The 14865-nt window shown below is 40.3% G+C and overlaps 1 protein-coding gene across 3 annotated transcripts in view; it reads right to left on the minus strand.

Annotated features, from left to right (window-relative positions):
- Positions 1-2563: 2563 nt before the first annotated feature.
- The window catches only part of STK38L (serine/threonine kinase 38 like), a 50122-nt gene continuing 37820 nt past the window's right edge, over positions 2564-14865 (minus strand). For all 3 annotated transcript variants that reach the window (XM_080392877.1, XM_080392876.1, XM_080392875.1), the window contains exons 9-14: positions 14271-14332; positions 12547-12664; positions 12013-12136; positions 9150-9245; positions 7405-7496; positions 2564-6458 (exon numbers count right to left, since the gene is read on the minus strand). In XM_080392877.1, the coding sequence (XP_080249003.1) occupies positions 6331-6458; positions 7405-7496; positions 9150-9245; positions 12013-12136; positions 12547-12664; positions 14271-14332 (620 nt within the window). In that variant the 3' untranslated portion in view covers positions 2564-6330. The remainder of the gene's footprint in view (positions 6459-7404; positions 7497-9149; positions 9246-12012; positions 12137-12546; positions 12665-14270; positions 14333-14865) is intronic.

Here is a 14865-nt window from a genome sequence, read left to right on the forward strand (position 1 = left end):
TCACCACTGTATTTGAAGCCAAAAGGCATCCTCTTCATGTACTGCTTTTCAACCAATTGAATTGTACAGACAGTAAAATCTTTTTGTCTCATTTGTAAAGACCACAGAAGCATGGCATCAGCAAACAGCTTGCTTTTGAGACCATGCTTGTTCACTGGTTTCTTTGGGCTTTAGATAGGGATCTTCCGCTGACGTCAGTGGGAGCTGGATGAGACCTCAAAGGCAGTCTGCTGGATTGAAAATCTTGACACGTGTGTCTGGTTTTACCAGTGATTCACTCAGTCATGACCAAAAAGTCACTGAAGTTCTCATCTGATAATTTGTTATTATTAATTAGATATATTGAAGTCAGAAGCAGACTTAGTATGGGAATTGTCAAAGACTAGCAGAGCTATTGCTGTTTTTGAGTAAGCCCTAACACTAGGGAGATGCCTGTTCAAATCGGCACTCCCATTTCATGTCACGAAGCTTTGTAGATGGCTGCACGTGCTTAGACGTAGCTGAGGGGAACGTCTTGGCACCTGCTTCCTCTTGGAGCTCCATCACCTTCATATTCCAGGCTGCACACCCACACCGAGGGGCAGATTCAGCCTGCATCCCTGGAAGGAAACAAGGTGTTACATAGACTTGGTGTTATAACACTTGCTATCTGTAGCTGCCGTCTCTTTTTCAAAATGTGGAGCAGGGGCTGTGGTTACGCCTTTACACAACAGCTTTAAGGTCACAGCACTTAATCTGCTGATAAGCTGCCCTCTCCACATCATTTAGTTTCGCGGGCTGGAAACGTACAGGCAAGGGCAAAGATTTTGTCTTTGGAGGGGGGAGGATGGGCAGAGACATCTGGAGGGGAAGGAACCGCTACCAGCTGAAGGTGCACTGCCGGGGGACAGCACGTATAGAGAGCACGTATTCCTGGAAGAGAGAGAAGCTGCAGCAGATGGTGGCTCACTCGGAACAGATTAAAGCAGCTGGTATGGGAACAAGATGTGGCATCAAAGGTCGGTTCAAACCAGAAACAAACTGTTCCTAGCAGTACTCTGACTTGATTGAGAAATTTCTCTCCTCGGCATGGAGAGGTTCAAACCCACATGCCCCATTTCCCCAGAGAACAGTAACCTCCATGCTACCAAATAACCTGGCCAGAGGTGGTGGGAGGAGGTGGCGGCAGTGAGATCAGTTCTCTCTGCACGTATAAAGATTCATTTCCCCTTACACCAATTGTACAAGTGCTCCTGTGCAATGAAGTGTACAAATCTTGGTGCCATTACTATTGGCAGTAAATTCATTGTATTATATAGACATTAACTTGCCCTTCAGCTGTCCCAGCAGGGCCAGTAGTATCTGGCCCCCTTCAGGTGGCAGCTTCTTTTAGGCAGAAAGGCATTCTGCGGCAGAACCCAGCACGGCTGACAGGTTACAGCCTGCTGGCACCCGTATTTAAAACCTGCTTTCATCTTTGAAATTCAGCTATGGGACAGGAATTTTAGAACCTCTGTGATATTTAAAATTTACATGCATGATAAAGAAAATTACCTTAAAGTAGTACATTACACACTTCCTGAACTGCAAATACATCTTTGTCTAGTCCACAGCTGGGAACCGCTATTGTCATGACTCCCAACAGCAAGACAGACGGTTTCAAATACTCCTCCCTTCTCTTTCCATAGGACAATTGTCAGAAGACCTTTTATCATCCAAAGCATAATTGTTTTGCTTACGTACAAGGCACACTGTGCAAGAATAAATAAATGAAAAATGCACAACAAATACTTGCAGTTTTACAAACACTAAACTATAAAATATTATTTAAGTGGTTGATTTAAAAATATTCTGCACATGGTGAAGGCATAGCCTTTATATTTGCCATTAAAGTGCTGTGGTTTTGAGGAACAGCTAATTTGGTAATGCAAAAAGATAAGGAACTAAGCCCCCATATCCTTATAATATGTAGCTCTGAGATATAATATATATGGTTACTGGAAGACAAGTGTAATCCCATTAAATAAAAATTGTAAAACTCTGTTAAAATGGTATCATTCACTGAGCTCAGCAATTCCCAAGTGGAGGGAGGGCTGTTGTTCACTGGAGGGCTCCAGGGAAAGCCAGTCGCCAGCTGCTAGCTCCCCTTTGCTTTCAGCTGCTCAACTCTGTAATAATTTTTTTATGTGACTATTTCACAACTGCGTCTGCTGCCACTACTCTGAACTCAGCAAGGAACAGGGAAGAGGAGGACAAAATTGTTTCTATTCACTATATAGTGAATTGAAGGACACAACTGGCTGTGGAAGCCTTTCTTGAATAAATTATGGTCTGCAGGGAAGGCGGCAAGTCTCTTGTGAACAGCAATAACCATTTTAGAAGTAGCTTCACATGACGGCAGTTGGTACAAGTTATGCAATTTTTGCGCTCTCCTTGGATCGAGAGTAGCAACACCGGGGTTTTCACTGTCTGTGGAATTCAAGATGAGAATACACAAAATATTGTCTCAATTCCTTAGACGTCTCCCATACCAGAAGATAAAGAGATCCAGTACACTGGTGTGAAAAAAAATCAAACCGGCAACTTTAAAAAAAAATGCTACTTTTATTTTCAAATGCTGTAAAAAGCCTCATATAAATTTTTATAATGCTTCTATGTAACTTTCCCAACCACAACTAATGAAACAGTCTAGGAAAAATATAGCAGTTGCCATTTTGACTCCAAGAACGAGCTGCTGTAATATATCAACATTAAAAGGACAAAGTACAGTATGTTACAATGCTTGTAATTGCTCGTATTATTGAAAGTGAGAGCACTTCCTAAGCATTAGAGTATAACCGGGCTAAACTGCAGTATTCCCTACTTGCTGTTGCAGAGGAGGAAAATCACCTCTTTAGAAAGAGCCGACACAACACCCTTTGTACTGCTTATGCCCATTTATCTTGGTAGTGTGGAGAGCTTTCAGCAAGCCCCTTTGCACTTAGGTGAATTCACCCACGTCAGATGCTATTATTCCATACTGTATCCAACGGCTCAGGTGTTTAACAATTGACCTATAAAAATAACACTTATATAACTCTCCAGCAAGGCAAATTTAACAGTGCAAATGCAGTATCAACAATATTTGATTTCTGAATGCTGGCAATTTTAACTCCTTTTGCACATGAAACAACCTCTGCTGATGTCCTGTACCTAAGGCCACTCACTCATGCTGATTGGAGATGGAACAAAGTGCAAAAGCTCAGCTGCATTTCCCAATCCAAGCTTCCTCCCCAGTTTCAGGGTATTCAGGTCCAGAATTTGGATTCAGGCTTACCACTTCCATCGATGCACTCACGTTTTACCTGCTGGAATAGGTTAACTTCCCAGCAAACCTCTGGTAACAACTTGCATACACAATTCCACATTTTAACAAAAGTTAACAAAACATACTTCCAGAAAATAAATTTTTACATGGTTGCAATCATCAAGCCATTTCAGGATCTTTGGTACTCCAAGAATAAGAAAAATAAATGGCACAGTGACAAACATTGCCAAAGGAAAAAACACAAGGAATGAGGCAAAAATAACAAAAGATATGCTGCACTTCCATTTTTTTGAAAGCCAGTGTAGATTAACATTCTGTTCTCTTTAATTCATTACAGTGTCACAGTTTCGCCTTTAAAAAAAATTCTATCATCCTAAAAGCAGTAGTTAATAGTTTAACTTGACTTACTGATTAAAATAATGCTATGTTTAAAAAAAATTAAAAAAAATCAACTACTACCACAATACAGGAGTTTATGCTAAATAGGCTGCAGGCTGTTTCCCTATGGATATAACTCCTATGTGAGCACTGATATGATTAATCATCCGCAATTTTAAATGAGTATTATCTTTAGTGTTACAGATATAGGGTTGAGCTTTTTCCCAAGTTTGTAAACCAGTGAGTATGTACAGACATAGTTGTTTAATAGATAGCTTTAAATTAAGTGTGTATTTATCTCCCCTCCCGCCAACCCCACAGGAAAAAAAATAATAATAAGATCAGCAGTATTACTGAGCATTTGCAGTTTCCATGAAACTTATCTTGTCTTGGCAAGTTCAAGCAAAGACTTCTTCTAATACTACACCAATAGGGTTACTGTAGTCTTTTGAAATGTGCTGTTCGCAGGAATTCCACTTCTGGTGTACACAGTGCCCCATGAGTGAGACTGGAAAGCAAAACTAATAAAAATTCTCTTTTCCATAGCGATGTCCTTTGAGGCCAAGTTTGCATCTCAGATGTTTTCTGCCCAGGCTCCTCTGTCTTGGTAGAATGGATTGAAGCCCTTAGAAAAGGAACTTCCTTTCCTGAGAAGCCTCCAAAACTGCCAGGGTACTGGCAGAACAAAGTATGAAAGTGTAAAGGTGGATTTAAGTGAGTGACTGCTTTGGGACAGTCTTTGGATGAACACAGGTTGAGCTTTGCTACATTGACAAGGTAAAGAACAACACCAGAGAATTTCTGAGGGATCTTGCCTCAACAGCAGTAAAGGGGTGCTAATTAGTGTAAGGTCTGGGAAATAAAACTGGGAGATCAATAAGCTGTTCCCATGTAAAGTTCAGCATAGCCAACGTTCTGATATAACTGTATAAATTGGATGGGCCCTGAGGCACTGGCTACTCCTCTTTGGTGAGCTGAAGACTCATTTTTTTTGTAGAAATGCAGAATAAGTAACAGATATCAGGTGCTTGGAGAAAGACAAAATGTTGGAGGAAAGACATCACTGGAGTCCTTGAGGAAACTAATAGCTGTTGGATCAGGGAAGACTACATGCACATATGCAGCAGATGAACATCCCAGTGTGTTCTTCAAGCATAAAAATAATTCAAAACAGCTGATACCATGGTGCCCAACAGCAATAAATATTTCTGTAATGGCTTCATAAATAGTCACTTCCATTTTGCTGCAAAAGCCAGTCTAATGGCATCTTCCCTACTACATGCCAAAACATTCTCTGCTTCACTCCAACGGGTGCTGCAGAGGCTTTAGAGTGCTTTTCACATGCATTCAGAGGAGGAAGACTGCAACAGTGACTCTGCTTGTTCAATTACTGGGCAATTGGTCATTGCTGTAAATCTCTTTTGTAACCAGAAAATGATGTCAAAGATCTCTACTGTATTGTGATAGATTCAAAGTACTGCAGATAATATGCTAGATGCTAGTACAGGCAGAAATATACACAAATTTTTGTGACCAGATAACTGTAAACTGTTCGAGAAGTGCAATTCAATCCTGAACTGCTGCTGGGCTGAGAAGCCAAACCATACTCTGCGTACAGAGGGATTTGTGCTTCAGTTTCCTCGACCTAGGAGAAGGAGACCTGTCTACTGTCAGTTTGTCACCATCCTGCAGACTGGGGAGAATAGCATTTAGATGCCCTGCACAATTCAGTCGTGGTTCCTGGAAACTGGGCTGCAGACTCAGCTGTTCCTTTGTAATCCCATGGTTCATGTTAGACGGAGATTCTAGAAGAAGACAGAGCCAAGAAGAGGACAGGAGAGTGGGTCTAGCTGGGCACTCCGTTTCTTCCAGCTTGGCAGAGGCTGCTTTGGGATATTCTGGAAAGAAAAGGCTAGAGCAGGACCGCTTCTGCCTGGAACTTCTTAGGGAGACAAAAAAGAAAAAAGCAGCAACTATCATTTAAAGCAGAAATGCCACTGAAAAGATCACAGGGACTGTCTCACCACCACACACAGTGGAAAAAGGAAAAAAGAGAAGGGATGATGAGCTGATAAAGCCCTCCAGTGGGGAGAAGTGAGGGTAGGCAGGGTACAAGTAGACCCCACAGGACACTGCTGTTGAAAATAATTCAGTGTTGCCACACTCATGGGATATCTGCCGACCACAACTGGAATACCCTTGAGCAACTGCTCAGAGAATTTTGCAAATGTGGGCAATGTATTTTTTATACTGCGTATCTAAAACCCACCAGGTAAGCAGTATAATAACAATGCTGCATAAAATGATATGTTTTACTCCTGGGTGGATTAGATGGTTTACAGTACAAACAAAGCCACAGTACAGAGAGGCATCATTAACTGTTATACACACATAGGCAGTGCAGTTAAAGGGATGTACGTTCCTTTTATTCCAGTACCTTCGTATAATAAAGTTAACAAAAATATTCAAATATTTAAAAAAAAAAAAAGCGAGCTGGCACTGCCAACTAATTCCTGTAGTAGTCTTAGAAATCCTAATCCTGTAGAATTTCCTTGTGAAATTGATGCGCACCAGAGTCAATGTATTGATAACTAACGCCAAGCGGGTCTGGTGATGCAGCTACCTGAGGTTTGTATTTTTATTTCTTTTGTGGGTTTGTGTTTGTTTCACAACTTCCCGGCTTTCATGTATGAGGGGATCGAGCCACGCTGTGTGAGCCCTTCAAATCTCTTGTAGGTGTAATTGAGGAAAACCCAGTCTTTGGATTTGTAGTCAGGTTCTGTTGTGTTTGGCACTAGAATTCAGAAAAAAAAAAAAGGAAAAAACAAAACAAAACAATTAAAACCAGAGCTGCTTCTCACAGGACTTAACACAGCATTGACATACACAGCCCTGAACTCTTATTTCCCTAGTCAGCAGAAATTCCTTAAAGAAATCCTGTTTCTAATCAGGTCAGTCACCTTTTGTCAATGGTCTGAGAAGAATTATAATTTCAGCTTGTACCTCTGAAGTGGAAAAAGGGGGGGTTTTGTTTGTTTGGGTTTTGGGGTGTGGGTTTTTTGATAATTCTTACGGTAGTTCGTGCATCTACACTTATTACTACATCATCATTACTACTACATCAATTAATCATTTTTAAATATCTGCCTATCTTTAAGCCATTAATAATTAAATGAAAGCAGTGGAAGCTGGGAGAATCCGGCATGTCAGAGAATCAAGGCTTTTATGTATAAAAAATTCCTACTACTTGCCAATAAAAATGAACAACTAAAAAAACCTTAAATGACTTGCAGAGCCACTGAGATTCACAAATCATTATGTTAAATAATCATCTGTCTGAAAATTTTTGCCCACAAATATGTGAACATTTATGTTTGGCATGAAACTCAAGTCACTAAAGATCAAAAGCAAACCAGTGCCTAACGTTTTACTACAACTGGGGTAGACAGAGTGTGTGATAGAAAACTATATATGCTGACTACATAGGCAAACCATTTTTACCAATAGATTTAATTGTTAAAATCAGTGGGCTTCTTTTCCCTCTAAAATTCTAAGGAAGCAGAAGTTATGAGAGATCATAGTTTTACATTTCTATTTGAAAAAGTCTCTAGAGCAAGTCTGTATATTACCTTGATTAGGGTATCAGAAAAACCAATATAAACAACAACAACAACAAAAGCATCTGTGGAGTATTCTAGCATGTCACAGACAGAATTTAGAATTTATAATGGCAGTCTCACCTGGCTGTAAAATATCAGATTCGGGAAATTCATCAAAGTTAGAAGTATCATCAATACTTTTGATTTCTATAGGGATTGCAGCTGGTCTTTCCCTGTGAATAGAAATAAATGCCAGCCTAGTGAATACTAGGAAAACATCCATTTAAGTTCCAGTTTTGTTTAACTTAGTTTTTCAAAGTTACAACATCCCTTTAATTTAAAGCACAAAGTTTCCACCGAGTCCAGCAGAGATGTATCTGACTCGCCTGTTTGCTGACGCCACAAGGATATTTTTTGGTTTCCTATCTAGCATTAGTATCTTCTTGGCAAACTTGAGGAAAACATAATTTTCTCATTAACTGAAACAGCATTCCACACTTAGCTGCCATACAGCTATCACTACAATCTTGGCTGTCACCAAGAACTGCTGTGGTTACCTTCCTTTCATAAACCCAGCCTACCCAGCTGAGCAGGATTCTACTTGCATTTGGAGCCATCAGATGTGTTGCTTTACAATTCCAGCACTCATCAGCCTGGACCTCATCCAAATACCTTTTGACTATAGCTCCTATTTCTGACACTCAGTCACCAGCATCTCTTGTCCAAAATAGGCTGGCTCTGACATGCTACATCAGCTCAACAATTAGGCAGCCCTTTAAGAAGTTTTAAGGTGGCTTTCAAAGTTTCTTATGTGATCTGTCCCATGAAAGCATTCAAACTGGAACATGGCACTGTGGGAAAGTCATTAATTAGCACCTGTAAACTTAATACTGTTGTAATTATTACAATTAAATGTACTTATGGGCGGAACAGGGAAACCATTTTGCCAGGTTGCCAGATGCAGCATGAATAGATATGTTACTGCTCTTGCTGCTTATTACTGTCTCCCACACTGATAAGTTAAATGAGGCTTCCTGCACCAGAGGAAATGAGAAGTACAAGAGCTGGACAATCACACACCCACAGTATGGATGTTCATGTAGAAAACTGCAGTATTGCTGAAGAAGCAGATCACCTCAGACCTTAAAGACAGCTGAACAGTAGCCATCATTTCAACTGAAAGTATCTGTAGGGCCATCAAAGTCTGCTCTAAAGGTGTTACCATTTTGGATACATGCAGATGTTTCTCAGCATCTGCAGGCACAAGTTCAGGTTGGAACTGGTACAGCTGCCTTGGCCAGGCCCTCTACCCAGGCCTGACCCAGCAGAATTTGGCCACAGAGGCTACGACTCTGAGGGGAGTCAGTGCCTCTGCCCAGCGCTCTGTAGACGTACCGGTTCACTCAGGTGTAGTATCTGCAGCGTGCAGTAAAGACATGCCCTGTGTTTTCCTCCTACTTGCTGCCTCTCCTCTTCATTCATCTATTTCCCCTGCATTTTTGGAATAGAGTTTGCTTTTCTTGTGCTCCTATTATAAAAAAAGTCAATTATAGCAATAGCTGCAGAGCCCACTACCTAGAAGAGGAGCTCTCCGATGATATCAAAGCATACATCAGGAATAACACAGCCATCCTACCACCATTTCTTTCCATCCTGGGCACTCTGGGGCAATCTGAGGCATCTCAAGGCAGTTAAACTCTGATCACATCTATGAATGTCAGCAAGGCCTGAAAACCTTTGCTGTCACGCACCTACTGCCAGTAGCTGCCTTTCAAAATAAAAAATGAATGGAAATAATTATCCTTGACTCCATAGTACATGAAATTCTTGCTTTCATGGCTTTTGTTCTCTCTATAAAATGTGTATATCTATATACACACACATACCTGATATGTCCCCAGTCCACACCTTCAAAAAATGGATGACTTTTTATCTCCTCTACTCCATTACTACCAATTCTATTTTCTGAGTCAATACAAAACCTGAAAAAGTGAAAAAGGTAAGGGGAACATTACAATAAATGTAGACAGAAGCAACAGCAAATAAAACTGTCACGGTATCCTACATCAGGAATTTGAGGAAGTTCTTTCAAATTGTTCCATTACTCTGGGTAATGTAAGAGCAGCCCATTGCATGTAGAAGAAAAGGGAAATGGAAGCAGAATATTGCTGGAGTCCCAGAACAAAAAGCTACGATGACAATAACTTGTAACTTCTTACAGGTTTGTGAAAAGCTGCTGCAAGTTCTAGCCCTGCAAGATTAGCCTGGAATTGAGGCTTAAGTCCCTACCACTGAAAACTCCTCTACATGTTCTCAACTAACAGACACACTCAGTGAAACAGGACCACTCTCTGATGTCACATTTTGGAACTACAATGAGCCAGACACATTCAAAACATGGCACATCCCTATTCTGCCAGCCGCTCCCTCTCCCCACTCCTTAGAGGCCCAGGTGCTGGTGGTACCGAGACCCAAGGCCTATTTCTGATATGGCCCAGCTGCATAACCTCAGCTCATACTCCAGAAGAAATTGCCAATTTATGAGAAGCAGCTATGGGAAAGCCCGTAGAGTCAAGTAAGAAGAAAAAGGTGAAACTGGAGACAGATGGAATTGTTCAGATGGAGACAGTTACCTGCTCCAGTAGGCAGGAGGAAAAACACCAACCAGGGAAAGTATAAAATCCGAATGAAGAAAAATAGGGAGGTGGAAGCTCTCTGACAGCAACTCAAGAGACATCAGGGATTTGTTCCAGTGAGCAGCAGAGGCTGACCCTTCTTCTCTGGAATGATGCCTGCCAGGGCCAATGCCTAGCTGGCTGCAAAAGACTCTGAAGTATCTCACCAAGGAGACGATGAGCATACCCAATGCTTAGCCTAGAAGTTCATTAAATCCTAGCTATCCTTTCTATGTGTTAGCAGAGACGTAACTGCTTTGTATTTTTGCGCTGTCCTTGCAATCTCTTTGAGGATGGCAAAAGATGTCAACGGTGACACGAAGAGGGAGGTTTACAGAAACAGGAAACAATGCCCATGCCAAAAAACCCGCTTGGTCTTGCCAAGTGTGGAGTCACCCAATGACCTCCTGGCAATGGGGAGTACCTGGTAGCATGGGGATGTGGGCCTCCTGTTGCTCTAAAAGTCAGCTGACCTTTGTTAAATGAAATCCTGTTTGCCTAGATGAGCAAAGCCTCTGGTTGGTGATTCAGTTATCCTGAACTCATAATCTCTCCACACAATCACGTCATCCAGATTTGAAGGCACTCTCCACATCAATGCATTGCAATACAAAAAAAGGTCCCCTTCTTGATAGTTCAGTGAAATTTTCAGCAGGTAATTTAGTAACATAGCAAGTTAGGCTATAAACTGTCTCCAATTAGACTGTAATATTCTTTTACTTGTAGCCGAGTGTGACTTGGGGAAAAAAACCCACCTGATTATATTTCTATTGCAGCCCAGCCAGTTGGTTGATGCCAAGTACTAATAATAGACCTCAAACCTTGTAACAACAGTTAGACAGACTAGGTCTCAGGATTTGTCAAGGCTATGTCTGAACTTGAGCTTATTTTAGTTAAAGAAACTTTAGCATTGTCTGCAACTTCCTTTAACTGAAATATATCTTAACTCGTCCAAGCTGCAACAGACAAAGGACCCAATGGCCAGGTGTTTGTTGCCTAACCTGTTGTTTTGACCTCATTTTAGTAAACTGTAACTAAACATGTTTTACCCTAATGTAAATCCTTCCATATAGGGAGAAAATCGAATAAATTCACATAGTCATTGTCTAACTAAATTCATGAGCAAGAAATGTTAACAAATAAACTGCCTGGAATATCTAAAAATGCCCCAAACTCAGCCAAGACTGAGGAAGAAGAAATCCTCAGCAGCAACACTTCCCAAAACTTTCCAGCTACTCTTTCCAGCAAAGAACGCAGGATACTGACAACACACAGGAGAGGTTAAGCATAATGCTAGTGAAATAGATACTGAAAACACAATAAAACTGTTACACACTAACTTATTAATGAGGATTAGCAATAATTAAATAATTTGAACTGTTAGTATCACTGGATTAAGAATAACAGTTTGTTCTATTTCTTACGTTTGTTGTATGCTACTGGAGCACTGCTTGAACTAATAATAAAGTTTACTACTTGGCTCTGACTACAAAGTACATTCCTCTTTTTGCCTTTAATGAATTTGTGTAAGCTTGTAATTTTTTTTTTTTTTTTTTGGGGGGGGGGGTGTCAAAGCCAAAAACCACATCCTCCCCCAAACCTCCCAGGTCAAGAGAGCATTTCTGCCTGATCTTGATCCCTAAACCCCTCACAAAAACTTCAGTGCAAACTGAATGGACTAAAACCTACCATTTTGGAAAAAGTGAGTAAATCCAAAACATCCAAAGATTTCTGTTCAGTGCATTAAATACTGGCGAGCAGTTATTTTCTAGTTCCCTCTGAGAAGAGGCAAATTTTGTGTTAATAATTTTTTTCCTTTTTTCCCAGTCTGCTCTGTTTCTCCTAACACTGGTACAAATCAAGATCATTACAGCTTATTCCTTCACGTTAAACAAATGGCAAAGGGAAAAAGACCTTTTTTTTTTTTCTTAAAAAAAAAATCCATCAAGGATTGTGGCACAGAAGAAAACAACCTTCCCTCCAATCTAAAACTTCTTTCATGTGGAACAAAATTAACCTAATGGAAGATAAGACTGTCTGGGTGAGCGGCCAGAAGTGAGCTTTTGTTACTGACCTTAGAATTAAATCCTTTGCTTTCTCTGAAATGGGCACCTCTGGAGGAAATACCAATGTTTCTTTCCAGTTCATAACTTTCCTGTAAGTTTCTTGTGGTGTTTCTGAGCAGAAAGGTGGATACCCTGCACAAACAAACAGAAAAATCAACAAGCTTTTCCCAGAAAAGGAATGTGACCTGGGCCTCTGCTTTTGCCAGCATGGCACCCAAATCTAACAAGGAGTACTAGCCAAAAGTTTTCTTTTGTAATGTAACATTAAATGGTATTCCGTTACTTCCAGGTAATAAGACTGACCCTCAAAAACATTTAATAGTGAACAATTATTCACTAAAACAACTAACTGAGGCATCATCTCTTGCTGCCTTCTTGGAAAGGTGGAACATTTCAAAGCTTTCTGGAAGCTGAATTTACGGCTTACTTCAGGTGGAACTGAATGAAATTCTGGTACCTCCACTAGGCAGGGAATCAGACTCAGTGAACTAATGGACCCTGTTACCTTTGAAGTGATTCTTAAGTCAGGGTCTTTAACATACCTATTAGCATTTCATACATAATCACTCCCAAAGACCACCAGTCACACAGCTTGTTGTACCCGGTCTGCATAAATACTTCTGGTGCAATATAGTCTGGGGTTCCAACAGTAGAATATGCCTGGAAAAAAAGAATAAACTCTTTAAAAATAGTATGATTTTACACTTTGGAAAACCTTTTCCTGGGGATTCACATATAGGGTACCTTGTTATTTGGATGGACAAGAACGCTTAATTTGAAAATTCACAATATCTAAAATCCCAAGAACATTATTATTCTACATGGGTAAGCACAGAGAACCTTGAAAGTAAATGGAAATCACCCTCCCTAAATGTAACGAAATCATAGATTATTCCCACTGCAATATCAGAAGGTCATCTTAGCTAAAGTTTCAGGTAGCCGCATTACTAAGATATGCAAGTTCTGCTGGTTTAGTTTTGGTGTAGGTTTGTTTTGTTGTTGGTTTGGTTTTTTAAAAAGGGATAACCAGTGGTGATCCCTTGATTTGTGCTCTTAATTAATTTGAGCTCTTACTGGACCCAAGCTCCACGCTTTTAACTTTTACAACATGCGGCCCAGATGATTGTGGCTAATAACTAAACCTTGAGCTATTTCTCTTTACTGATGGAAAATTTGCAGGGCCGGAGGGGATGACCAAAAACCAACAAAAACACTCACAAAAGTCCACCAAGACCAGTTTGGCTAGAAAAAAAAAATTCACCTGTGTTTGTCTGATCAGAAACAAAACACTTCATTTGATTGAACGAGGCCAAGACATTTAGTTTTAAGCCAATAGAAAACCAAGAATATGGCTCCTTCTCATTTTGGCCTCTTATCCTCTGTTGGACCGTTTATTGATTCACCTAGCTTCACCACACAGTTCTGCTACGTCAGTCTTTATGGACCTGGAGATGTAGACTTTTCAGGGATTTGACTCCAAGCAGAAGTAGTAAGGGTGTGAAACACAGCCCCTATGAGGCACCATGGCTGCAATGTAATCTCATTATATCTCACAAGGAAAGAAAAAAAAAACACCCAAAAGCTTTTTGGGAATATCACTGCAGCATATCACTTCTTAAACAGGGCGTGTAAAACAAAAACTTCAAAATTTGAAACCTGAGGGGTTTGCAACTGCTATTTGGTGAAGATCAAGAGCAGGGCTGAAGTTCTGAAAACTCATGAATGACCAGATACTTCGCTTTGAGTTAATGCCAGAGCTCCCTTTATTACTTGATTATTCTTCATTGCAAACCCAAGCTGCAGCACTCCAGTCCCAATACCCTCCACTGCCTTTCCATCATATTCCTGTTCACCAAAAGGGCACAGAAGTTTTGCCCACAGTTCTCTGAAAAAGAACTACACAGCTATGCATCTTCTTGTGCCACTGAACCGCAGGAGTTAAACCCAGGAGTTCACACAGGGTGCCAATACCAGATCAGTCTAGAGACAAACACAAGAAGGCATAGAGAAGAGCAGGGTCTTGATAGTCACAGCTCTGGAGACAGACCAGACAAAGCAACCCTGGTCTCTGGGCTATTCCACAACTGGAGTCACTAGACCACCTGCTTTTGAGTTATTTGCAGTTTGGGAAGCTTGAAGAGAGCGACATCTGTAAAGAATGATGGTCTTCCAGTTTTTTAAAACAGCAGCATTAATGCCATGCTTAAATTTAACTTTTTTTGCAAATAGTTTAAAAGCAAAAAAAATTATAGTTTTATTAACTTACCAGCTGTCGCCTGTTCTTCTTCCACGTTTCTGCTTTTCTCTTTGAGTTCATATTCTGAAAAGCTAATTTACAAAATAGTTATTAGATAATAAATACATTTTTAAGAATTAAAGGAAAAGGTTGACAGCATTCTGTTTTCAAAGAATAACTATTTTATATCCTTAGAATGCTTTAGTCTAGAAACAATTACAACTGGAGAGGTGAAAAAACCCAGTAATGAGTAACTACTGTCCAATTTGCAGCTGAAACTCATGTAAGTAGGACACACAATCTGCAATTTTAAATTAAAACTTGATATAAGTTTTACAGATCGATTTGAGATCAGTAGCACTTGTTGTTGCAGCTGGCAACATATATTCAGATACGGGTGATGTTTTTTCAAGCAACAAATGAAGAATCCAAGAACTGCAGAGAAGTTTTACATTTGTGGAGTAAGACAAACGTGGTGTGTCACTAAGGCATGTTGATGAACAACTTTACTTTTACAAAAAGGTTCATGAGATTGCCCCTGACTTCAGTTGGCACATGAAACCCATGTTCCTTCTGAAAGAGCATTTCTGTAACTTCACTAACATTGTTATGAAAAGTACATTGA

Source organism: Falco punctatus (genome assembly GCF_963210335.1).
Source record: "Falco punctatus genome assembly, chromosome: 6".
Classification (NCBI taxonomy): Eukaryota; Metazoa; Chordata; class Aves; order Falconiformes; family Falconidae; genus Falco; species Falco punctatus.